The sequence below is a fragment of the Falco naumanni genome, chromosome 4 (genome assembly GCF_017639655.2).
Source record: "Falco naumanni isolate bFalNau1 chromosome 4, bFalNau1.pat, whole genome shotgun sequence".
NCBI classification, from domain to species: Eukaryota; Metazoa; Chordata; class Aves; order Falconiformes; family Falconidae; genus Falco; species Falco naumanni.
This window is the reverse complement of record NC_054057.1, coordinates 86,949,216-86,975,086: the sequence shown is the minus strand read 5'-3', so window position 1 is coordinate 86,975,086 and position 25,871 is coordinate 86,949,216. Positions and strand designations below refer to the sequence as shown.

The 25,871-nt window shown below is 43.0% G+C and overlaps 1 protein-coding gene across 8 annotated transcripts in view; it reads right to left on the bottom strand.

Moving 5' to 3' along the window:
* TSC2 (TSC complex subunit 2) overlaps positions 1-25,058 on the bottom strand; it is a 34,610-nt gene extending 9,552 nt beyond the window's left edge. The window contains exons 1-31 of one of the 8 annotated variants that reach the window (XM_040589971.1): positions 24,303-25,058; positions 23,344-23,430; positions 22,571-22,681; positions 21,567-21,672; positions 21,327-21,444; positions 20,773-20,821; positions 20,253-20,378; positions 19,828-19,901; positions 19,354-19,480; positions 18,554-18,697; positions 18,188-18,325; positions 17,877-17,980; positions 17,002-17,083; positions 15,951-16,106; positions 15,520-15,636; positions 14,851-14,973; positions 14,454-14,560; positions 13,688-13,841; positions 12,864-12,986; positions 12,436-12,570; positions 11,680-11,869; positions 11,004-11,097; positions 10,586-10,688; positions 10,268-10,362; positions 7,584-7,715; positions 5,669-5,833; positions 4,876-5,028; positions 4,600-4,712; positions 3,348-3,569; positions 2,329-2,544; positions 586-654 (exon numbers count right to left, since the gene is read on the bottom strand). In XM_040589971.1, coding sequence (XP_040445905.1) covers positions 586-654; positions 2,329-2,544; positions 3,348-3,569; positions 4,600-4,712; positions 4,876-5,028; positions 5,669-5,833; positions 7,584-7,715; positions 10,268-10,362; positions 10,586-10,688; positions 11,004-11,097; positions 11,680-11,869; positions 12,436-12,570; positions 12,864-12,986; positions 13,688-13,841; positions 14,454-14,560; positions 14,851-14,973; positions 15,520-15,636; positions 15,951-16,106; positions 17,002-17,083; positions 17,877-17,980; positions 18,188-18,325; positions 18,554-18,697; positions 19,354-19,480; positions 19,828-19,901; positions 20,253-20,378; positions 20,773-20,821; positions 21,327-21,444; positions 21,567-21,672; positions 22,571-22,681; positions 23,344-23,430; positions 24,303-24,548 — 3,979 coding nt within the window. In that variant the 5' untranslated portion in view covers positions 24,549-25,058. Of the gene's footprint in view, positions 1-585; positions 655-2,328; positions 2,545-3,347; positions 3,570-4,599; positions 4,713-4,875; positions 5,029-5,668; positions 5,834-7,583; positions 7,716-10,267; positions 10,363-10,585; positions 10,689-11,003; positions 11,098-11,679; positions 11,870-12,435; positions 12,571-12,863; positions 12,987-13,687; positions 13,842-14,453; positions 14,561-14,850; positions 14,974-15,519; positions 15,637-15,950; positions 16,107-17,001; positions 17,084-17,876; positions 17,981-18,187; positions 18,326-18,553; positions 18,698-19,353; positions 19,481-19,827; positions 19,902-20,252; positions 20,379-20,772; positions 20,822-21,326; positions 21,445-21,566; positions 21,712-22,570; positions 22,682-23,343; positions 23,431-24,278 lie in introns of all 8 variants that reach the window. The other 7 variants (XM_040589969.1, XM_040589970.1, XM_040589978.1 and 4 more) reach the window with 7 other exon arrangements.
* Between the last annotated feature and the right edge of the window lie 813 nt (positions 25,059-25,871).

Sequence of the window (25,871 nt, the reverse complement as noted above, 5' to 3'; positions counted from 1 at the left end):
AAATATATTTCTTCTTTCTTTATTTAAAAAACTTTTAACCAGCATCCGTTGTAACAACGTCAAAATTCACATATATATAAATATATATATGTATCAGATATATGTATCAGCTCCTTTTATCTTTTCTGTGTCCAATTCTGACAGATTCCTGTGGGCTGAGTAGCACGGGATTTCATTTCAGGGTAGCTTGTCCTGTAGCATACTATGCTGTTCTCAGAAGTGGGAACTTTTACATTTAGCAGAACACGAAGCCAATTGTAAAATGAAGCTGAAAATAAGTCATTCAATTAATCAAGTCACTCAGACATTTTGACAGGTCATTTAACACTGTGCCTCATGACTCACAATCCACCCCAGCTAAAACAGAAGCTTTAAGAAATTGTCTGCACTTGCAAATGTTGGATCTGGCTTGGACTTCTTCATGCTAGTCAAGATCCCATTTGTTGAGAGTAATGAGACTGGGTATAGACGGGAGACATGGAAGGGGAAAATGAAGTATGAGGGATACATTTTCTATGAATCAGAGGTGTTCCGCTATGGCAATACTTTTTTTTTTTTTTTTCCCTTAAAGATATATAAATATACCTGCCCAGGATATGCTCCTGTGCAACTTCCCTTGACAACTGGACTGGTACATGGAAGAGAAAGAGGCCACTGCAAAGGGAAATCAAGTGAGCAGCTACATCAAAAGGAAGGAGAGACTATATGAAAAAAAAATAAAATTAAAAAGCACAGAGTTTAAAATGTAACCAAGAGCCTATTTTAAAATAAATAAATTAAAAAAAAAAAAAAAAAAAAAGGAAAGAACAAGCTGGGATAAGCTCACTAGATGCCAAAGGGATACTTTAAGGGTACAAGGTCTCAACATGAATAAGGAGGCATAAACACATTCAAACAATGTAGACTCAAACTGCTCTCTTTGAAGAACGCATCTTTGTGAGTTTTAGAAACAGAAAATTCCTTAGTGATACCCTAGCACACACAGGAAACCAGTCTGAGCTTTTCCTGAGCTACGCATTTTTGGCAAACGGTCATTTTTAAACACACAGAAGAATCTGAAGAGTAGAAACATAGATAAAGATTCACAGTTTTAACCTCTAAAGAGGAAGAACAACATGCATATGACAGTCTGACACCAAAACTTCTTCAAAACATCCATTTGCCACTCAGCTCCAGCAAGTCTACTCTAGAAACCGTGTTAAAAAGAATGGGGCCAAAATTATTTTCCTGGACTGCCCAGGAGTGGCACTCAGGTGGGTGCTTCTTTCAACTGATCAGTTAGCACCTATACACCAACAATCTGTAGGAGTAATAAGAAGTGTTCATAGATAAGAATTTAGATTATTTTTTTTTAAAGGTGATAATTTTATTTTTACTCTAATTATGTGTTTACACATTCCGAATCCTAAAATCATATCCTGCCCTGTTTAAAACAAAGCTGAAAACCACCATTTGTACCAGCTTTCCAAACAGTCCGCACCATTGATGCCACCTCCCCAAAAACGCCTTGTCTGCTGTTACCACTGCTCAGGTTTGATAGTGCCAGCAGTGCGGAGAGCCCCAGGTGTTGGATATTATGGGTAAGAGCTTTGAGCAGGGATTACACAAAGCTTAAAAAAATCTTAGCTGTTGGTCAACACCAACCCCCCAACAGCAACAGCTCTTTCAGAAGTGAACTAGCACCGAAGTAAATACAGTGAAAAGCCCTGGCCACTGTGTTAATCTAAAGCTATCAAAATTCAGCTGCACCAGCCTGAAAGCTACAGTCCTTTTAAGAGGTGTGTAAATCCACACCCAGCAGAATCTGCGTTCTGTATCTCGTGCTGTAAAAGACAGTGGCAACTAACAGACCCTGGTGGCAAGGTCTGTAGCAGGCCATTCTCGCAGGGACCTAGCGCTCCGAGTGCCCGACACAAACTCCCGTGCTGAAGACGAATGGAAATGGAAACACTGCATGGGAAGATCCATCCACACGTGGGATGCCCACATCAGCCCCGAACAGGTGGAAGAGGGAAAGGATCCATGACTTTGTTCATTTTCATTTGGGAAACAGCAGGAGACACATCACCCCTCCAAAGAAGCTCCATCAGTCCTCTCTTCTCCTTAAGAAAGAGAAGTACTTTTCCGATGAAGCATCAGAAGCAAGGAGGACGGGAATTTTTCACTAAAAACTTCTAAGACAAGAACTGATTCCCCTTCCCATTGCTATCTTATTCCTCATGCTACTAACTTTACTGTTCTAAAAGACCTCCAGAAACTTCAATGGACTTTCAACAGGCTACTGACACAGGCTACACTGGACACGCTACTTGGCTTGACATCCCTCACCTGTGTTGGAACGCTGCAGAAGCGATGGTTTGGCCGTCCCGGTGGCCAGGCTGGAGGAGGGGACAGAGAGGGATTTATATAGAGCCGTTTCTCGGTGTTCTTTAAAACGCTCTGCAGCCATGAGTGCATTAGAGAGCTCTTGCAAGGGCATGTTGTTAATATCTGAAGAAAATGGACTGAGCGGGTTCTCCAGACTCATTAGCCAGCTTGTGTTACCTGGTAAGAAAAATTAGGGAAGAGTATTTAAGTATTCCCAACTCCAGAAATTTTAAAACTCACATTGAAAAAAGTAGAAATTGTTTTGGATTTTGCAAGTAAAAATCGAAACGGACCAAGTTCCCAGTTCTCCAGACATTAGGCAGAATCACTTGATTGATTTCCCATTTTCAGTAAGTAGCTCCCAGGGCTCTGTACTTCACCCCAAGCTCTTAAAAAAACATCATTGGTAACTCATTACTACAGCAGATTCCCAAAAGGCATCCCAAACACTCAGGTATTGCAATTAACGATACCAGGTCAGTTTCTTTCTCATGAAGCAACTTTCAGCTGAAATAGACAATTCCCTGTTAAAGTTGTTTAACACACCAGTACTCAAGAATTCTGACCATGAATAAGTCATTACTCCTTCCCTAACAGCAGGCACAACTATGCAGCTGCTCTAGCCGTAAGCCTCACTCATCTCGAATCTAGCATGGGAAGCTAAAACACCGCACAGATTTTCAAAAAAGACCACAGAGCAGTGTAAAAATGGGAAATGTGAAGTAGGGTTGACATTATCTGGCTCCATTTCTGTAACAGTGCTTACTTAACATACAGATTTAAGCCCCTGCTTCAATCTTTTCACAGGTCTTCTGCAGATTTAATACACTAAAGAGTGATTTCAAAAAATCAAATACCAAATGTGTAAGCTGTAAGCACTAAAGAGATCCATTTACAATTAAATATGGATTTTTCTTCTTCACCCAAGCTCTGGTTTCTTAGCAAGTCAAAGAACTCACTCCACACCCCGCTAAAGATACCTGTGGGTCTGCGCACTAGGATTTCTGCCCATCCTTGCGTCAGAAGCGGGACATACGCAGCTAAGTTTGCTTTTTCTTTCTGCAGAGGTGTCTGTGGAGCAGGATTAGTCTTCTCTGATCGAGATGCAGGAGCAGGAGGACCCTGTGTCCCTTGGGAAGCTGAGCCACTGGGAAAATGGGAGGCTGAGCTGTCTAAGGCACCAACACGTAAGGCATGACCACCTAGCAAGACAGACACAAACCAGAAGGGAGAGCCATGCTTAGTTACCACTAAAAATATCTCAGAAGGAATAGATCTTTTAAGCTCCTCTAGCAGCTGCACACACAACGTTGGGAACTGTCCCGGTTCCAGCTGGGAAAGGGTTAATTTTCTTCCTAGTAGCTGGTATAGCTGTGGTTTGGATTTAGGGTGAGAATAACGCTGATCCCACACTGATGTTTCAGTTGCTGCAGAGCAGTGCTTAAGCTGAGTCAAGGGATTTCCAGCTCCTCATGCTGCCGTGCCACCGAGATGGCCAGGGGCGCACAAGAAGCTTGGGGTGGGGGGCACATGGCCAGGACAGCTGACCCCAGGTGCCCAAAGGGATATTCCATACCATACGACATCACGCTCAGCACAGAAACTAGGGGGGAAGCTGGCTCGGGGGCTGCTGCTCAGGAACTGGCTGGGCATCCATCAGCTGGTAGTGAGCAATTGTTTCTCATTTGCATCACTTGTTTTTCTTGGGTTTTATTTCTCTCCCTCTTTGCGTTATTTTATTTTTCTTTACTATTGTAGTATTATTATCGATTTTTAAAATTTTTATTATTTAAATTATTAAATTGTTCTTCTTTCAACCCACAGGTTTTCTTACTTTGACCCTTCTGATCCTCTCCCCTGTGGAGAGAGCACACGAGCGGCTGTGTGGTGCTTAGTTGCTGGCTGGGATTAAACCATGACAGAGACCTCGGAGACCTTTACCTTCCACGTCTGTCTTAGAAACCACGAGATTAGATAAACACAGGTGATTCTCACTGCAAGTGCTCACTGCTTAACTGATCACAAAGCTTTCCTGGAAGGAGAGGCAAGCAGGAGCAGCACCACCACCCCCAAGGCCAGCAGCTGCTGCTGTCTGCCCGCTATTAAATACCGGACAGGTCCAGCCTCTCAAATCAGTTCAGACAGTTCAGAAATCCTTCAGGAGGCACTTGGGCACCTACGCCTGCGACCCGGCCCCAGAAATGGCAGCAAGACTCCAGTACAGGAATTTACCAGACATGGATCGGACTCTGTTGCGGGAGCTTCTGCAAACCTGCTGCCCAGCTTGAGATTCCAGTTTTGCTGGTGCTTCTTTAGTTTGTCTCACTTGCAAAACAGGGTCTGAGCTGTGGAGAAAGAGGATACTGATGATACTGAGAGAGCAATCAGTCAAATGGACAAATAAGACATTCATTTTCCTTTAAGAGGGAAACCTAAAAAGATGCACTGTAACAGTGGTTTCAGTGCCTTTGTTAGGTGGAAAGACCCAGAAAGGGGAGCCAAAATTACCTTGATTCTGTGCTGTTTTGGAGCTCTCCAGAGTCTAGGCCAAGCAGGGACCTTGTGCCTGTTCCAACACTTGTTGTGATGGTCACCAGCTTGTTACCAACCAGCCACGTCTTCGTCCTTCCTCCAGCCAACAGAAACTCGCCCACGGGAGACCTAGAACCACGTCTGTGATGAAGACTGCAGAGCACAGAGCCTACACGGGTGGCTCGTTTCACGTAACTACGCAGGAGGTACTGCCTGCTCTCCTTCTTCATACGGCATTTTTAACATATACCCCCTGCTCATCCACATACACATTATGCATCAGGACATGGGATGAGCTGAATTTAATACCAATTGACAGGACACCCACCACAGAGCAGTCTAGTTCAATCCTGGACACATGTCACAAAGCAGAAGGGAATGAGCCCTGGCCGAGCTACGTGTCCCCTTCCGGGAAGGGCTGGCAAGAAAAGCAAATGCCCTCCATTTGAAGCCAGCTGGCACCGCACTCGGCTCTACAGCAAAGACTGTGATTATCCGGCAAGGACAGGGAGCAAAGCCCGGCTCACAGCCAATGTGCCTTCAAGGCATCTCCCACGGAACACTTCAAGGCCGAGGCAAAGACCGATCGGCTACAACAGATTTCTCTCATCTAACCTATTTAGCCAAGCCAGATTTTATCTGCAAGGAATGGCTTCCGAGCTTGGGCCCTGCCAGAATCTCAAATGTGTCACGGTAATTTTCCACTAATGCAGTGAAATACGAACCTCAAACACACACATCTCTCCCGTGGTCACCGACTGACCCCTACCTTTTAGGCACCGCAGTGAAGTTTGAAAAGACGTATCGAGCCATCATATCCAGACAGGTCTCAGTGAGTTCCAGGTGGAGATTTTTTAAGTTGTCATCAGCCTGAGCCATCGAGTTTTCATCTGCAGAGCCCAGGCTTGAACTAGTGATGGATGTTTGTATCCGACTAGAAGAGAAATTTTCCAACTGACAGATCACATTGCAAAACACTTGTCCCTGTCACCCGAAAGGCAGCGTGATGCAGAACAACCTGCAATACATGCATGTGCCAGATCAGAGAGGTGGCCAGACATTAAACCCAGGATGTAATAAAAATATTTTTGGATTAGCCTCATGTTGTGCTTTGTAGATTGTCACTGCAGAAAGTGTATTTTATCTTGAGGGACTGAGAAATGTTTAAATGTCTGTCACCTGACTAGGCCAGGCCAGTGCTCTCTGATGTTGGTGGCCCATGGGCAAGTGCACCAAGCAGCGAGTGGCAGCACCATGCTTTGAGTTCCCAGATCTACAGTGAAGGCCAGTGTCCCATGACCTGCAGTTTCCCAGGCAACATATTGCCCATGAGCCATAAATCGGGGCACTCTAGACTTAACTTTATGATCCTGTGGTTTGCTTTTTTCTCTGTTGCACCCCTTTCGTATATTGACTTTTTCCCTCCAATTTCAGTAACTACGTAAAACCTAATTTAATTTGAAATAGAAAAAAATTGCACTCTGAACAGGAAATTGGCACAAGAATAGAGAGCTACTCTGCTTTCGAATCAGCCGCGTTAGCAATGCGATTTAAAGCAATTGCACTAACAGTCTGGATTGCAATATTTTATAAACATGATTCCTTATGCCATTGTAATACAAACTAAGCTGAGGCACAGCCAAATTTTTTATGATGTGGCAACTTCTTTGGCATCATTATGGGTAATTATCTGAACTTTTAGCTGCTACCATTTACACATAAATACAAGAGAAGAAAATGACCTAATAGATTAATGGGGATATCAGAGAATGAAGTGCCAGAATTGTATTCACAATTCAGTCACTGCAGTGTCTTTCCCCCAAACACCCCACAGTCAAAGATAAAAAAACACAGAAAATAAAAAGTTCCACTGACAGCAATCCTTACAGATTAAGGGACAAATCTTCAGGTTCAGATTTTAAACCAACACGTCATAGGCAGCAGTTTAACGCTTCAAGGGAAGCACTCCAGAAATAAGTTTTAAAAACTAGCGTAAATAGATTTGTCTTTCCTGTGAGCAGATCAATGCCTGCAATCAAAACTTAGTCTCTTTAGTCATGAAGGCAATAGCTTCATATGGGCTGAGCATTCATTTCACTGCTCTGCAGAAAGACAAACTGAGGTTTTCACAGCATCATACTTTAGACCAAAATACTTCCATCAGCTCCCTCTGCCTCCAAGAACAAATCCTAAACGGAGGCCAGAACTACTCCTCATAGTCTGGGAGGAAGGTCTGTATGTAACTTTGCAGAGTATTAAAAGCCTCCCCTGGGGCAAGTCACTGCTTAGAAGATGAAGTTGTAAGCAGGACTTTCATTTCCACAGAATGCAACCTTTTTCCTTTTTTTTTTTTTTTGTGGGTTTTGATTGTCTGCTTTTCTCCCCTGCACCACTTTCACTGTGAAAAAAGAAAAATTTGTTGCTAAAGCATCAGAGAATAGGGCAAAGTAACCATACACAACACAGGGTGTGATTTGACAGCCCAATAGCCAGCGTTGGGAAGCCATAGGATATCCATGATACTTTCCCAAAACCTTTGGCTGTGGCTAAGGCCAGTTTTTCATCGCGTAACAAAGTCATGCAAGCATCCCACATGCAAATCCACCCTGCTTCCACCCACCCTTGCAGTAAAATTTCCAAGCGCTAAGTTGCTCTTGGATTCTCCCCATTTAAAGTGCCTCTACCTGCGGACCACATGTTCAGACACACTGATGCTGCGGGATCGGAAGGCATCAACTGCAGAGGATTCTTTCAGCTCTTTCACTGGAGGAGAGTTATTCAAGCCTTGCTTTGCATTTTTGGCTAGTCTTAAACTACTAGGTGGAGAAGCACCAAGCCCCAAAAGAGGTCACAGGAAGGGAGGAAATCATTGTAGGGATGTAGGTTGAAAGGTCACAGGTCACAGGGTCAATATTGGGGGATCCCGGAGGGTGATGTAAAATAAAACAAATGCCAAAAAAGGAAAACAAAAATTAAAACATACAAACAAGCAGAGCTGAAAGCATTAAAAAGACAAACCACATTTTGAAAACAAGATTTTAAATGTGCTACGAAACAAATGAAATTAGTACAAGTTAAAACAAAAAACTGATTGAAATGATAGTTGGAATACTGCGCTGTTAAAAAAAGGCAAGAGCACCTGAATGCTAATTTGGCACAAATTTCTCAAGTCTGAGAAGTTTTGTGCAGTTCAGCCACCTCGTGTTGCCCCAACCCACCACTTCTGCACGGCTAAAAGCCCGACTACTTCCACAGAGACCAGATCCTAAAATGCTTTACCAACACCAGGCAGCAGCTCATTTTTCTAAGGGACCCAGGAATGTGTCAGCCATCTCTACCGCTGCTAGGCCTGGCCCAAATCTGAGCTTCTACCCTGAATCGCAAAAAAACCCCCAGGGCCACTCAGGGGTGCCCCTCAGCTCGGCTCGAGACACTGGGGGAGGCTCAGCCCGTGTCTATGGGACTGATCCTTCTCACTGCACAGATGGGAGGGCGAGGAGACAAACATCCTCTTGGCTGTTGCTGACTGCGTGATGCTTTTCTGTCAAACAGGCTGTCTTATTTCGGTGGCTTGAGGTAACCCACTTGACTTTCAACTGGAATAGAAAGGAAGATAAGCCTTTACATTGTCAGGTGCCAACCACAGGTAGGAGGTGACAGCAATTAACATCTAAGAGGCACTTTAGCCACAGCTGAGTTGCACGTCTGGGATCGGTACTAATTTGGACATAACAGTTGGTTCAGCAGTTCACATCCCCCTATCTAAAATGAAGATACTAATTTAACCCTTCTGGCTCTTTCTAAACATGATTATTTGCCATCTTCCTTTCAGTGAATTATTACACTTCAGAGAGCCACCTGGAAGGATCAGAATTTATTTGTCCTTCTTCTCCCAGCAACCTCTGACAGATCACTTTTGGCCACAGATGGAGATGCAACTGCAGAGAGCACAAGCCTGTACTCCGAGATAGTCACCTACACCAACATCAGGCCATTCAGCAACGCTGGGAACCACGGGGATCATGGAACACCCAGCATCTCAGCTACGGCACAGAAATGCTTAATCTTTGGGCTTAAGGAGTGAAAACCAAGCACACAAGCTTCTCAAGCAAGGAAACAGATATTTGCTTGAAGCTCTTTCCTCTCTCACTTGGCCAGAACCCAGGTTCAGACAGACTCAGAGGCAGTGGCATCCTGCCATTGTGGTGTTTTGGGTTGCTGCCTGAGTACAGCCCACACTCCTTAGCAGAGATTTCTGTGGAAAGTGATCCAGCAGTGTTAGCAAAAGCCTTTAGATACAGTAGTATTCCAACCTGGTAGAATTTAACAGGTTTTTGGAAAAAAAGATTAGTTGAAATTCTAATTTGAGAGACAAGTGTCAAAAGGCTTCTCTTCCAAGTTTCTGAATGAAAGAGGAGGAGATGGGAGAGATGAAACACAAAACAGGGTTCACAGCTATAGCATTAGGGCAGGGATGGTGTTTCTTCATTGCAAGATACTCATTGAGCCTTGCAGTTAAAGTAGAGGCACTTTCCCCAGGGTTCAAATGCCACTGTATGCTTACTGCACATTAACACTGAAGCAAGTCAAGTGAACCAATTTAGGTAAGCCCTGCAGGTAAAGGACGTTAGAGAAACTCTGAATGCCTTCCAAGGAATACTCTCCTATCCTGGCAAATGTTACTTGGAAAGACTGCGGGCAAGATACCTTCTGACTTCCAAAGACATTAGGTTAGGCTTTGCTTAAAACTGACATAATGGCTTCAAGATTTAAAAAAAAAAAAAAAAAAAAAAAAAAAGATATCAGGACATCCAGATACACAGAAGGCAGCTGTCTGCTACCCAGTACACCGACTTGACAGATAACACTATGGAAAAACACAGCGTTGGCACTCTCAATTTATACAGGTTGCTAATCACAACAATTTCTCTGGCAATCATTTAGTCATTACAGATCAATTATCTAAAGGAGTTAACACTATCAATATGAACATGGTATTCTGTTACTTCTGCTATTACCTTTCTCTATTACTTCTGGCAGCATTATACTGACGCACATCAACCTGAAAGAACTGTTGATTTTCAAAAATTAACCACAAAAAGCCCCACACCTTACTGCAAAGGCTTACAGAACAGCTGGTGATGCCCTCATACGTACTATCAGACTGTCAGCTTGGTTTGATTCCAGCTTCTTACCAACCCAAGTTTGTCATTTACCAGTCCCCTGACCTAAAGAGGTTTACTTTGCTTGCTTAAATGCGCTGTCAGATTTTGGATAATTAGACCCAGCCTCCTTCAGAAAAACACAAGGAAGGGTGTGAGCACTAGAACAGGGAACCAAGACCCTGCTGGAGTCAAATATAATTTACCTTTTTGGCCTCTCATTCAGGCTTGTACTGCGAGCCCTGAAACTGTCCTTCTCAGGCGTGTCATCAAAGGAAAGGAGGACATTCGAGCGCAAACCCTGCAGATCGAGACAAACAGATTAACCGTCTGGATGGCTAGGACATGCAGCTGACAGACTGCAATCATGGGCAACACACAAGAACTCACAGTCAGTTTTGAAAAAGATGTTGACAAGAAAAGTAGAAATCTTCTAGCTTCAAACAGAACCTTTTAAACTTCTCAAACTAGTTTTTAAGTCATCATTTTTATTATGTACTGCTTCATTCAGTAGTGTCCATTACCTTTGTAATGTAAGGGACAAAGTCCTTTCGGAAGGGAAGGCGACACCGAATGAACCACATAGCTATCACGTGATGGGCCAGGCAAACGATGTACTGGTTAAACCTAAAAACAGCGGAAAGATCTCAGAGTTTAATGCTGCGTTACGATGCCATTACAGAAGCGAACAGAATTACTTTTCAATCTGAGAAACAGAACTGTTCCTTTACCCACTATAAGTATAAATAAAAAAAAACTCAAAAGCTCTGTTCCAGAAAAATAGATACTTTGTCCAAGGTGAGTACATTCCTTCTTCAGAAAAAGCCTAGAGATAATGAGCAATATCCTATAAATAACCTTGACCCAAGTACTACAAAAAAAAGCATGTCTCATTTCCTTAATTTCACAGACGAGGTAGAAGCACATTTGCTATGAACTTACTTGGAAGGGTTTGTGTATGGTAGGGAGATGGCGAACACACTGGCGTACTGCTCTGCTGCAAAGTTCCTGTAGAGGTGAGGCAGCCTTGCTAGAGCTAGAACAGTTCAAGAAGCAAACCAACACAGGTGAGGTCTGAACACAAACTATCCAACATCATAATCCAGTTCGATTTGAATTGTTTTGTTTCTTCTAAATCATCAGCTGACAAATAAGTTAACCTCGTGGTCTAACTTTCATGCTATTTAAATTGTAAGCAGCAACGTGGAAACAGCATATTTCCTGTTGCTGTATGGCTGCATGACACAAAGCATGTCTCTTTCTCCAGTGTGTGCAAACGCTTTAAATGGAAAAACAGTAACAAACAAGAGATGATCAAACACTGATGTCTGGAGCATGGTGCAAGGGCATCACCAAAACCCAAGAAACCCTTACAAGCCATTCCATATGACTAACACAATCAAATATTCAGTGCAAATGATACATTTATGACTAACACAATTGCCATATTGACTTAATTGTTATTAACTTTTATTTTTTTATTTATTATTATTTATTATTTTTTATTAACTAAAAAATTGTTATTGCTTAATTGCAATTAACATAATGAGTTAATTGCAGTGCAAATAACACATTTACAACTAGAGAAGATCTAAAGTAGAAGAACATTACAACTTACTTGAAAGAAATTCTAAGAGAGGGATTGCCATATTGGCTGTAGCAGAAATGTGGGTTAATTTGACTATTAAGACAGGAAGTGCCTTTATGATGATGTCGGGCATCTCGACGCTACAGACAGAGAGTGCCACAACGCACTGGTTTGCACAGCGATAAATAAGACCATGTTCCAGGCAATACACTATTTCACGCTAGAAGAGTAAAAAAGAAAAAAAACGCCTTAACACAGCGAAAGAGAAAACCTCTGATGTACCATCTCCTGGCTCCAGTTAGCATTTCAGCATGGCTTGGAAGGTATGACTACTGCCAAGCCTGTATGACACACATGAATTCTTAGCCAAAACGCACTAACACAGAAGTAACACAGAACCCCATATAACGCTGCATATATTCTAGGCCAAAATCTTAAGGTGGGACTTTAATCAAGAAAACGTTTTAGAAATCATTATTTCAGTTTCTGATTAAACAGAATTTTTATGTTTACCAGGGTCTCCTGGCAGAGGGTAAGGTCACCCAGGAATCTGAGGGGGGGACAGGTATGGGCGGAGAGCCGTGAATGCAACTGACTCGACAGCTACTGCTGCGCAAAGTCAGCAAAGTGTTTTTTCACCCCAACACCACGCCAAATACAGCAGATGCAACTTTTTATAACAAAAGGGCAGTGTTACCTTGTATTTAATGGGCTAGCATGAGAAAATGCTCTATTACAGAGGCCCAGGTCCCATCCCCCCTCTACACTCTCTTACTTTCCACATACCTGTTTAGCTTTGTCCAGATAATTATGGTAGGATATTAATGCCGTCAGTACTGGGACTACAGCCAGATGCAAATCAGTGCGAGAAAAGCCTTCTGGGGTACCATGGAGCCTGTCGGTAGTCTTTTTGTCTGTGAGCTGATACATCACACAGTCAGTTAGAAGACTTCACACTAAAAATACTCTCTAAAAGGCAGTAGACAGGCACTGCCTATAGCTCCCTTTTCACATGTACACATCATACATAAAGAACACTCATTACTACCTACTCACGTCTATAAAACAAGCCTCAAAAAAAGGAAAGGTGAGAACTGACAACCAGCACGCTAATCTTCAAAATATTAGATCAAAGAAAAAAAACTACAAACCAACCAACCCTCAAGCAAACTAAGGATCTGGTGATTATACACCAGTAGGGTGCATGGCATTACCATGTAGCTCAGTGCAGAGGCCAGGAGGTCTATGTTACAAGGAGAGGTTAAAAATAGCACTTTATAGCGGAGGGATTCAGGTAATTTGTTGAGGACTAACTTCAACACCTTCCAGTCTGTCTCCTGGAAAGAAAGACAAAGTCAAGGTGGAAAATTTTTGTAGGATTTCAGTTCAGTTTGAAAGTAAGACCAATCAAATTTCAAACAACATGCCATTTCCTAGGCAGATGTGTCTACATAAAAACAAATGGCATTTAGCTGTCACAAGTTACTTCCTATCTGTCAACTAGCTCTAGGTGCAATACTGGCACCAACTGGAAGATCACTTGCATCCAGATCTGACTGAGCTCAAAAAGACAGAGCCAGAATTCAATTTGCCTAACCACTACCACAAATTAGCTTCCAGAGCAGTTATGTGCTATGGGGCTGTCCTATGTCCAATACAACACTAACGAACAATTTATATTTAGTTTATTAGCAGTGGAAACATTTATCAGTTCTCAACATACTTCAAACACTTGCAGTGGGAGAGTTTCTTTTCGTTTCAAATGCTCTTTCAGAAACAAGTTCACTTTTTTAACCTTTGTTTAACACATTTTTTGCTCTTGTCTGTTCTGAAGCAGAAATGAAAGCGTTCCTTAATTTCTGAAGAGCTGAACTGGTGCTCCCACTGGTGGTTGTACACAGATTCTGCCCAAGAAGGATCCTTTACATAACGCTTTTCAGACATTATTTAAATACTCTGGGACAGAATTCTCTAGCCAGCTGGTTTAAGCAGACATGTTTCACACAAAGATGACAAATGTCATTAAGAGTGGACGTACTTGCTTCAAACACTGCAGAAGGACGCCAAAGACCATTGAGTATGGCAGGTGCCCTATACGGATAGTGGCGTTCTGGGAAGGCACGCTGGGGCTTCCTGAAGGCGGGGAGAGCGTACCAGTAGGCTTCTTCTCCGAAGTCCTCTTCTCTGCTTCTCTACAACATAGAAAGGGAGAAAAATACTTGTAATGTAAAGTCAAGATCAGAACCGCCTATTGATGTGACCTACAGTGCTACCCTATCGGGTAACCAGTTTAATGACCAAACAACAATATAAATTGCCTTTTCAATTAATAAATACAGGATTGCTCAGTAGATGGACAGCAATGAGTCAGTTTGGTGAGGTTAAGGGTTCTTCTATCCAGGTGTGCAGCAAACTTTTATCTTTTGGTGCGTGTTACACAAAGAACTTCAGACTAAGCAATAAAATTTTAAATAGCCAGATTTGTACAAATCATTGAATCAAACCTGAAGGTGAAAACTGGTTTGAGGCAGGAAACTGCAAATATTTTTGTGAAGCTTTGTGAGCAGAAGCAGAAATTTCATGTCTGAGAAATTTCTAGCTAAGTGATTTATAAGAACAATTCACCAATGAGTTATTCGTTGAGACAATCCTAGGCTGTAACTATAGACTTGTCTAGCAGCTGATTCATCAGGATCTGGAAGATTCAGAAAAACTGCAGATTGCTACTGATGGACCATTAAGCTCGTGCAAAAATACCAGACAGCGTGGGAAACGGCTTTTGCTTAATGCAATGAGAAACCTACACAAAATCACACAGACAGTAAGGGCTGAACCTCACTGCTCCATCCTTGTTGGAAAGGCCAAGACGGTGGAGGGAGTCAGCTCGAAGCATCAGCAGGAAATCAAATACCTGTAACAGAGAAGACACTGGAATCACTCAAAACCCATGCCAGTGGAACACCCTCCCGCCTCCCCACGTGATACTTGTGCAAGTATGAAGGGATTTTTAATAGGTGCTGTGGCTAGTTCTGTAGGAGGCATCACTACTGGTGTTACAGTACACACTCATACTCCTATTAGCCAAGAAACATTTAATTCTACTTCTGGCAAGCTCTAGAGCACGCATTCCCAACCTGCCACCCAAGAATTCCAAAGACTGCATGCAGCTCTCGACCTGAAAGCATAGGTTACTGCTCACACCTGCAATCTGATGCTGCTAGCAACTGCAAGGCTGTATGCATATATATAATGGCGTTGGACGTGGTGAATCAGCATCTCGTACACCCGCATCGCATGGCTGGAGGGCAAGCTGTAGAGTTTTGTCTACAGAGGAACAGAAACACAAATCAAAGGGCAGACTGACACTTGATATTCAGAAATGTGTATCCACACTGAGAATTCAAGACAAACACAGTAAAAACTTGCTCCTGAAAGCAAGATGAACAGATGGCTCTGGACTGAACCTCTGCAAGGACTCCAGAGCAATAATGCCTGGCTCCAGAAGGGCACTGCCTGGAACAACCTGCTCTTCACAACTGCTTAACCGTATCTCAGAACAGGCTACCCAAACACAACGGATCTGTTCAGGGTTATGAACCACTCCTTTTCTGCTAGTTTGTGAACACATCTGCTCACCACATATGGAAATGTGCTCATATTCATTGTACAATGGAAATTAAGAAAAGAAAACATTTAGTGAACGGTCATACAGTACCCAAAAGCAAAAGGAATGACTAAAAAAAAGTTAAAATACTAAGTGGATAAAACAAAAGTCGGACTATTTAACAGAGGCAGAACAGTTATCTAAAAAGCCAAGTCCAGCAGAAAACTATTCTGAAGATGACACGTTTAATGCTCTGCAGCATTTACCTGAAGTATTATCAGGAGTCCAAGAACTGCTGTCTTGACATCCTCCAAAGAAGCTGAATACGATAGCAAGTCCCTCTCTTCCAGTTCAGAAGGAGATGAGAGAGAATGTGCAGCCACCTTTTAAAAAGAAATACGTGGTTTAGATCTGCAACGTATCTTTTCCTTATTTCAACCTGGAAGGCAAGGAAAGCCTACAGCAGGTCATACTTGCTGGAAATTCTTCAAGCCCAGTCAGATAGCTTGGATGTGCATAGGGTTTCTAAATCTCCTTCCACTCTGCACTTCAGATTTGCATCCTCCAAACCCCAGCAGTTTTACAATATCCTACTAAGCCATGCAACTGGTAACAGTCACGGGTTAGTCTCCTCAAGCCACAGTAAGAGGATCTGGCAAAAGACGTGGTGATGCCAACTGACCAAACCCTGCCTCACCTTTTCTATGATATCAAGCAAGCTGTTAAAGTGATGTGTGTTGCAGCCTTCCGCCAGGTCTACGAGTAGCTGAGTGGCCAGTTTTCGGACTTGATGATCTTTATCCTCTGGAATGTGAGCCAGCTGAGAGATCACAACCAAGTTTATCAGCTCTTCCTGCAAGAGGACAGACCTTAATAAGCCTTGACATTTTGCTGTCAGTTGTTCACTCAGCATGTTGAAGAGACAATAACTACAAATGAAAGAACACTGCTATTCTGATATTAGGCTTGTTCCTAACTAACTTGACCTTTCCTCTTCCATCCAATTAAGTATTTCTGTATGCCATCCCTCCAAATATTTATGACTTTTGTTGAACATTGCTTTTGTTTTTGTCTGTCCTACAAACTTGATAGCCCATGCTCTAACAGACTGTTGATAAGGGATTTCTAGGGCTTGGTTTTTTGAAAAAGAGAGGAAACATGAAACAGCATCATGTTTTCACAGATCTTGAAGGAATCCAAGAAGCACCTCTGCTGCTTCCTGTCCTCTGACACTCTGGGTACATTCCAAGGAGCTGAAGACACCCCCCAGAGCTCTTCTGTAACTCCTCTCTCAGACAGCTTCCATCTTGGATTGCAATTAAACTGCAAGCACCAAGACAAGTCAATCTGCTCATGTCAGATTACATCCAGACTTCATCTTTTTATAAAATTTTCAAGTAAACTCTGCATCTCACAAATTGACTTTCCTTTCTTACAAAACCAAAATACATATGGAATTAACAACCTTAAAACAGGGAAGCAAATACATAACCAGGTATGTCCTCAAAACACAGCAGCTCCCACTGCAAGTTGCACATACCTGTATCAACTAAGGGCTATTAAAAGGCAAGTCTTCTCACAAGCATCCTAAAGAAACACGTCTATTGTGTGCAACATTTCAAGCACAGTTCTGTGTGTTCCCCGGTAGCAGAGACAATCTGAAGCACGCCATAAAACATGCCTCACCAAAGCCGTTCCCACCCACTTAAAATCTCGCATGAGATCATCAGAAACAGATAAACACACACCTCATAGAACTGTCTGTTAATACTCAGGACAAAGGACAAGACATCCAGAACTTTAATACGAACAGCACTACGACTTTCGTTCCTAAAATGGGAAGAGCAAATTCAAGATGAATAAAATAAATTTGCTGATATTTAGGGAACAGGGGACAGGAGAAAAGGAAAGTAAAACTAAAGTAAACTAAGAAATTTCTTAAGAGTTAGAACAATAACTGTTAAGAGATCAGTTGAGCCTTCAGTTAATGTCTTTACATATGAAATCAGATTCAATTGGAAACTGGAATCCCAATTCTGCTTTTACTACTTCTGGAGACCTTCTGCAGTTTTCCCATTTCCAATCCAAACTAGGAAGCACACGTCAGAAAAACAAGTGCTCTGGTGAGCAAATTTAAAACCAAACACATGGCACCGAGGAAGAGTTGTTCTTTGGCAGCATTTCACAGATGAGACAAAAGTGTGTTATTGCTGTATGCTGGTATCGTAGAGCACAACACTACTTCCAGGAGTACCAATTCAAAAACGGGTAAATTCAGTACTGGATAACCATATGCAATCCTGATGCTTAACAGGAAAGTCTTGTTTGGTGTCAGAACTACAAAGTGCTGTGGAGTGGAACACATAACTGACTAAGCTAATTGGAACAGCACCATCCAATGGAAAGAAAGAAAAGAAAAGAAAAAAAAAAGCAGCATAAATAACTCAGTGGAAAGTTTCTGTGCTGTTAAACAAAATCCTTTCATGTATTGTGCCTGAAACTACCATACTTCTTAGAAGTCATCTACTAACATTAGAATTTCAGAAAACAAAATTATCTAACATGAAAAGGTGGCAAGAAACATTTGAAACTGCCTTATACTCACAAAGTTACGATTTCATACCTGAAGAATCTCTCCATTAACATCTGCAGGTTGTGAATCCAGCCATCTTTGGCAGGATGAATGGATTGAGCTCTGTATGTTATCAAGTTTAATACAGAAGATTCCTTTCACAGAAAGATCAAGAATTTTTTTTTTAGCGTATAAGCAAATACAATATATCCATTCCCCCAACCTCCACCCCAAGAAAAAGGCTCATACAAGTCCTTGCTGCTATCCACTTGCTATTGTAGGACTCCCCACTTTCAACTGTACAAGTAACAAAATGGATTCAACTGGCAACAAAGGAAGGCGACAATAAATAAAAGTCTTACTGGTCTCTGATCAGCACATCTTTCCACCAGCTCAAAAAATCTCTCTTCAGAGCCATGGAATTCATTCTGATCACAGAGTTCTTCTACTGTAGTCAAGAGATCATGTACAATGGACTTAAGCTCTTGGCTCTCCAGACTCTGAAACAGAGACAAAAAACATTCCTAAAAGGCTCCTACCTTACCAGATAGTGCTAACTTTTAAATACAAACAAAAAACTCGGTTGAGAAGCACAGTATTGAGAACTGGGGTAAACCTATACTCAGCTTCAAAGTTCGCTAGAGGGTACAAACAGGAGATTGATTTGCAAAAGTATTTATGGTAAGGTCTTTTGATTGAAAGCACATCAAGGCAGGCTCAATACTTACCTGCAGCTGTTGCAGTAATCGCTCCATGATGTCCAAAAGGATATCCCACGTTACAGCTTGCAGCTCCTTCCCATACTTCTTTATTAGACGTGTTATGGACAGAACTATCTCATAAGACACAACTGCGTTGGGACATGTCATGGCCTGGAATACAAAGCACTTCACTCAGTTAACAGTTGGAAAGCAGTGATCAGAAGCCCTCTGAAATGCAAATGAAACATGCCTTACCAATTAGGAACTTAGCCTGAAGGCCTGAGATAAATATTCAAGTCTACACACACAAAGAGCAAAGCAAAGAACCACTTTATAAAGTGCAGTTATGCACTCCTGCAAACAGCTGTAGATCAGATGTCAAATACGGCCCCATCTTACAGAGCAGACACATGAGGTTAAAGCTAGTAATTCCTGCTTGACGCATTTGGATGAGACAATTTTAAGAGTTCTGAGGCTGTCCCTGAAGACACCATCCCTCACTTTTTGTACCACACACTGGAAAGAGTGAAAGTTTTTGCTGTTTTTGTTTTTTATGGCAAAGTACCCACAATGTAGATATTGGATAAAAAGCATTCAGACTTTGCTTTTGTGGCCAACAAAGATATCCCAGAAGGGCACCTCTGCTTCAAACTTAAATCCTCTGTTGTTTTACTGTTTCCCCACACTTCACCCCATATCTAATTGCTGTCTCTTGTCTTTCAGGCATACAAATATCCCCCTGGTGCAGGGGACCACATTTTTGTTCTAACTTTGTACAGGTCCAGATGTAAACCTGATGATAAAGTTCCTCCAGCATCCCATCCTACCTTGAGGAACGAAGGCAGCACTGAAGTTGGGGAATTCTTGAGTGAACTGAGGCGATGAGCACCCCACAGAGCCATCCCAACAAAAAACACAGCTCCTCTCAGCAGCGCTGCATCCGCCATGTAAGCTCTAAGAACAGATGGGAGAGAAGTCTTAGACCATGCCACAATTATTTTAGCATGGAAGAATCAACAGAAATACACACTGTCACAAGAATTACCAGCTGTTATACATCAGAGCTTTGCACAGCAATTTACAAACATTAAAAGCAGTAAATCATTTAGTACAACTTTAAGCAAAGGAAAACTGAATTCAGAAAAGCCTAAAAATGAGCACTTCGGCAGCATAACTAGGAAGGGAATTAATTTCTAAGCACCAGAACCTTCAGCTTGCTCTACTGAGGTCAGTGACTCCCTATCCTTGTCAAATGGACCTCTACTGAACTCCTTGGCTTCTGTGAGATACACCTTCTTTACCTGTCTTCCATGATCCTGCACATGTTGTAGATGGCACTGTGTCCCAAATGAGTTCCCAAAAGGTTGCGCATAAGCTGCAAATTCAAAGAAAATACTTAAATATCCAATTGTTAAAACGCTCATTAGCCTAAATACGCAGTTAGCTGGCTGATCGTGTCCGCTTACGTAAGTAAACGTGTCCAGCCATTTCCATGCCACAACAGAAGCCTGTCACACCATCTGAGAGGAAACTATGGGTAAAGTCCATGGACTTGACAGGACTTACACTAACGATGTGCTGATCCCTTAATACTTGAAACAATTTTAAATTTACTCTTAAAACCAAACTGAAATTATGGCAGATGTGCACAAGCACATCTGGCACTTCATCTATGAGGCCAAAACAGTGAGCTCATTAAAAAACAAAACTGCAAGAGAGTTCTGACCTTCCAGCATGGCTCGCAGAGCTCCTTCACGTTGATGGTACGGCACAAAGTGATGATAAATACTGGCAGGTTCTCCGAGGGCAGGCAATTATAGCAAACAACTGCATCTAGGACTTGCAAGGAAATCTTTGAGAAAGAGAAAATGATTATACACTTCTCTCTGAATAAAATGCAAGTCAAATCCTAACCTGGCAGAGCCTGGAATTCAAAAGGGACACAGATAGGTCTTTTTATTTTTTTCTTTTAATCATTGCAAGATGGAAATTAAACCATAAAAAGCACTGCTGAAAAACTGATTCACTTATCGAAATTATCAATGCTCTGTTCATTTTAGAATAAAATTATTATTTGCGTATGAGATCCAATGGCTTACAAATACTTCATAATATTGTATTAGCTCTCTTGTAAGGTGGGAATAAACTGAGAGGAGAGTCTGATGATCTCATTTTGTTTGCAGAAGTTACAGTTTCAAAGAATTTTAAAGAATTCTAAAGTACTAAGAGAGACTCAAATCACTGACCTCTATGTCCACAGATGATGAAGTCTGAATGCACAAGAGGCATATCTTGCTGTTAGGAAAGAAAATTTAATTATAATTGTTTACTTAATGTGATTTTAGGCAAATTACAAAAAGCCAAAACAGATAAGGAAATCGGCATATTATTTTACTCGTCGTTCCCCTTATTTACAATTGACATTGTTGTTAACACTCTTAGAGGCACTGAACAGTACAACCTCTTTTATAAAGTTAAACTAACTTTAAATAATTGAAATTGCACTAAAATGCAACTCAATATGCCTATGCTAATACAATAGCAGAGACCCTTTGTGAGACTAAGCAACACAATCAGGTCCACCACATGTGATGGCAAAAGCACATGCAGCTAAACTGAAACAGATTTGAACATTGTAAGAACTGAAAATCAAATGTTTGCCAGAAATGTCAGGTATGACCTGGAATGAAACAGATCCAAACTAGATGAAAAAGAATTCACTTATCTGTATATTGAACTGCAACCTTCTCCTGTAATCTACCAAGAATGAGCATGCAGGAGTTAAAAGAAACCAACTTACTGGACCATGTCAGCTACGTAGTCTTCCAGATAGCAGCTATTGAATTTCACCAGGTTCACTAAAACCAGAAGGAACTCAGAAGACAAACCAACATCCATCCACTGTAGCACAAAGTCAGCTGAAGAAGGAAAACGAACTGTCACAACATGCTTTCTACCCAGAACTGTTACTACGTATCACTGCATGCCTGTCCCTTGACTTATTCCCACCAAACTGAACCGGAGCAGACACAACACTCACCTAACTCTTCTTCTAAGTAGGTGATGTATCGCCCATTCCCAGTTAGAGCCTTGAACACTTCAAGCCGTTCATGCAAGTCTTCATTGGAGGGATAGTCCTTAATAACCTTAAAAAAATGTGCTCTGAGGATCCCTAATCTCTCACCCTTTAAAAAAAAAAAAAAAAAAAAAGACAAAAAAAGGGAGGGGATAGATAACAGTGTCACTAATGAAAAAAGACAGTTAAGGCCTGGATCTTGTCAAGGTCTGTAACAGCAATCTTCATGCCTGAAATTATTTTCTTTTCCTATGGGCTATGAAAGTCTCCTGAAAATACCTCCAGCCTCTACTGGCTCTTGACAGTGGCTCAGGTCTTCTCAACCTGTTAAATCAGCACTCAGGACAGGAGGCATTTTGTCCAGCAACACACAGACAGCATCCAATACCCAAAGCAATCCACAGAAATGCAACTTCCAGCACTGCCAGTACAGCACTCAAAAAACCCCAAAGCCAACAAACCAGGATGACTATTCTTTTCAAAAGCATCTACCCCTACTTTTTCAGAATAGCGAAAACCAGAACTTTAGTCTGATACAGTCTTACATTTGTATAGCACACTGTGAAATTCAAAGAATTCATAGTATGCTTAACTTGGCGAGGCCAGAAAAGTATCTCAGACAGAAGCTCTTGCATACTTGACATGCTGAAACATCAAAACCAGCTGCAGACTAGGACTAATGGGTCTGGGCAAAGACCATATAAAATTTGCTGTACTATGCTGAACTTAACCCGAAGTATTTCCTCTTTTTCAAGAACATTGCCCCAAAACAGAAAACTTTTCTATGAGTTTTATAAAAAATTCTGCTGAGGTCAAACCAAGACGTAAATTAAAATGCTTCCTCTGCCCATTGACTAGGCACAACCAAAATAAAAAACACAGAAAACTGTAGAATAGAGGATTTTTCATGTTCATACTCTGCACAAACCCTATCTAAGTGTAGTGTTTCTTCCACAGCTTGTTTTTACCTGTCCTTGAACGATTGACTTTAGCAGATGAAGAACAGCATGTCTGGCTTCAACGGGGCGCTCTGGCTGGAGCATATCAGCTACCACTTTCCATATTGCTTCCACTGCATGCTGCAAACAAACACAGCAGACAGGCGGCAGTAGGCAAGTTAAGCTTCTTCTAGGATCTTTACCCAGTAGATCAGTCATTAATTATGGCAAGTTAACGAACAAGATCTCCAGGGATTTTATGTCCAGAGTTATCTTTTCTGAGGGACACTCTCACTTGCCCAGTCATAAACTCGGACAAACCATACGAGACACCAAATCCCATCCTACGTGACAACCTGCACCCCAGTAACTGAAGTTCTTCCTTCACACACTTACTTCAGTGTGAATATGTGTGCAGAAACCTCCACCCAAATACAAGATGACCTTAAAACCAATTTGAGGTTGCTTATTAACAAGACAGAAGGAGCTAGCAAACACCTCTTCTGCAAGATTAGTATCTTTTCCCAAGAACCATCCTGAACAGGCCTGAATATTCGCAGCATTCTCCAACCATTCAGTTCAGGAGGCCCACCAGCTATGTCCTCCCTGCTCCACCGCTGGTAGGCTGGACAAGACTAATTTCCAGGGCCTGTGAGCCATCCATTTACAGGTTTGGACAGCACAAAACAGCTTCTGGGATTATCAGTTTTAAAAGGCAGTCTAAAGGAACTTCTTACAATAGGTTAAGAGCTGTTGCTTAAATTTTCATCCTTCCACTATTCACTGAACACTCTGAAACTTACCTCTTCAATTTTTTTTGTTTTTGCCACTTCACAGATTTGACTGATTGCTCGTATCCTATTACTTAATCCACATTCTATGCTCAGTTCCTGGAAAGAAATGTAGAAATAAGCTAACAGTTTATCTTACTAGAAACACTTATCCATTTCTCAAAGGGGATCGTGAACCACTGAAAAATAAATTACATATTTGTCCAAAATGATCTAACCATTAGTCATCACTGGAGCTTTCCAAGAATTTCTCCAAAAACTTTTTTCCATTAGCAAATGATTTGTCAAAACTAGAACTTCCACAGAACTGAAGCCAAGCAGCTTTCCACCTCCAGGACAGAGTATCTCATTTTCTTCAGAAAAATTAGTAACTCACTGGCTGTGGCACTCGCCCAGTTCATGGGAGAAGGGTAGAGAAAGGAGACCAGCTCCTCAGCCTTCCAGCAGGTAAGAGCTTGGCTGCTCCAGCACAGATGGGATTCTAGTCTCCTCCTTTTTATGTGTTTTCATCCCTGCATGCCAACTATTCTGCTTACAGACTTGCTGTACCAATTACTGGAATAATTTTTTTAAAAATTATTTTATATTTCACAAAATCGTAAGGTTTTCATAAAATAAAACCGTTTCCAGCTTGTGCTAACTGCCACCACATAAACTTCATCAAACTCGGACTATAAAAAAAAGCAACGTGTTTTGAGGAAACACCCTGTAACCAGACATAAGACAACACCATCCTATCAAATATCTCAAAAGCATTCAAACACCAAACAACTAAAATGCTGTAACTTCAAAGTAGGTGAGTTTTACATCTATTTCATTAGAGAAGGAATAGAGAGATACAGTGAAAAAGCATGATTGGAGAGGGAATGGATGTCAAAACAGAAAGGAGAACGAGCAAGCCCTCCTTCCGACCCTGTCAGCTCAGGTCATCCAGGCACTATCCCCACCTTTACTATGGTCAGTTCTCACACCTTGAGTATTTCTGCAGTGATGATAAACTCTGTTTGTTTGCCCTCTGATGACTTTGAACTTCCCCGGGATGTTCCCAGCCCCAGGAGATTCCTGAACTTCTCCTTCAGTCCAGAATCCTTGCTCTGAGGCTTTGCCATTGCTGACAAGCAAGCAGCGCTGAGCCCCTGCAAATGCAGAACAAGGTTTTTGTTAAGGGCAGCCCAAGGGGAACCTTTAAGTAGGAAAACACCAGTAACACCTGTCATGACTTGGCTTTTACAAACTGCTCTGGTGTCACAAGCCGTTTCAAACAAGGGAGAAGCCCCACACTAAGGATGAAGCAGCAAGGAGCCTGCGTGCACGGGGAGCCTGTGCTGCTCCTGCCTTCAGCACCTGCATCCTGCAGCAACCCAGGGAACACAGAGTTCTGGGCTACCATTTTCTGGGAGCTCTGAACGGCCAGCACCACCACAGCCCACGCAGAGCAACCACCATTTTAAAACCACTAAGCTGATTTCTGAAGTATAACTGCACACACACACACTTTTTGGCAGTACTCATTCCCAGTCCAAAAGCAGTGGACAAGCACACAGCGCTGTAAAGCAGATGCTGAAAGTAGACAGACGTGAGGCAGGACTTGAGAACTGCAGCGTTCAAACATCCAAATGGTGCCAAGGCAAGGAGAAAGTGGGGAGGTGAGAACAAACACACGCATTACAGCAACAGCACACTGACAGCAGCATCCTTCAGAAACTGTCCCCCCACCTGGCCAACCCGCTGCCCCTCAGGGACCCCCGGACCCAGCCCAGAGCTGGACACCCGCTCCCTGCACCCCTGTCCAGCACCCTGCCCTCGGCACAAAGCTGGCAGCCCCTCAGCTATGCCCTGTGCCCCCAGGGACACACCACAGCCTTCCCCACACCCCGGGCACCTGCCACAGCGATCACTTGTGCTCCCCAGGGACACGGCACTGACCCTGTCTCAGCATCACCAGCGGGCACACCATGGTCCCCAGCCCAGGGGACACACCGCAACCCCTCATACAGCCCAGGGGACATGCCATGGCCCCCAGCCCAGCATCACCAGGGGACACACCACAGCCCCCAGCCCAGTGGACAGGCCATGGCCCCCAGCCCAACACCACTGGGGACACACCGCAGCCCCTCACACAGCCCAGGGGACACACCGCAGCCCCTCACACAGCCCAGGGGACACACCGCAGCCCCTCACGCAGCCCAGGGGACACACCGCAGCCCCTCACGCAGCCCAGGGGACACACCGCAGCCCCTCACGCAGCCCAGGACATGGCAGCGTTCCCCCATGCCCCACGGCCACGCCGGGACCACACCACAATTACCCCCCGCCCCCCAACACCACCACCTCCACCCCGGGACGCGCCACAACCCCTTACGCACACACAACAGGGGCCACCCCACGGGCCACCCCCCCCGTGTCTCCCTGACAGGGGACACCCGGGGACACCCCGCAGCCGGGGCAGCCCCACACCCCTCCCGGGGCACGGCCAGGCCCCGCCTCCCGCTAGGCCCCGCCAGGGCCCCGGCCCCCGCCCCAGGCAGCACCCCCGGCCT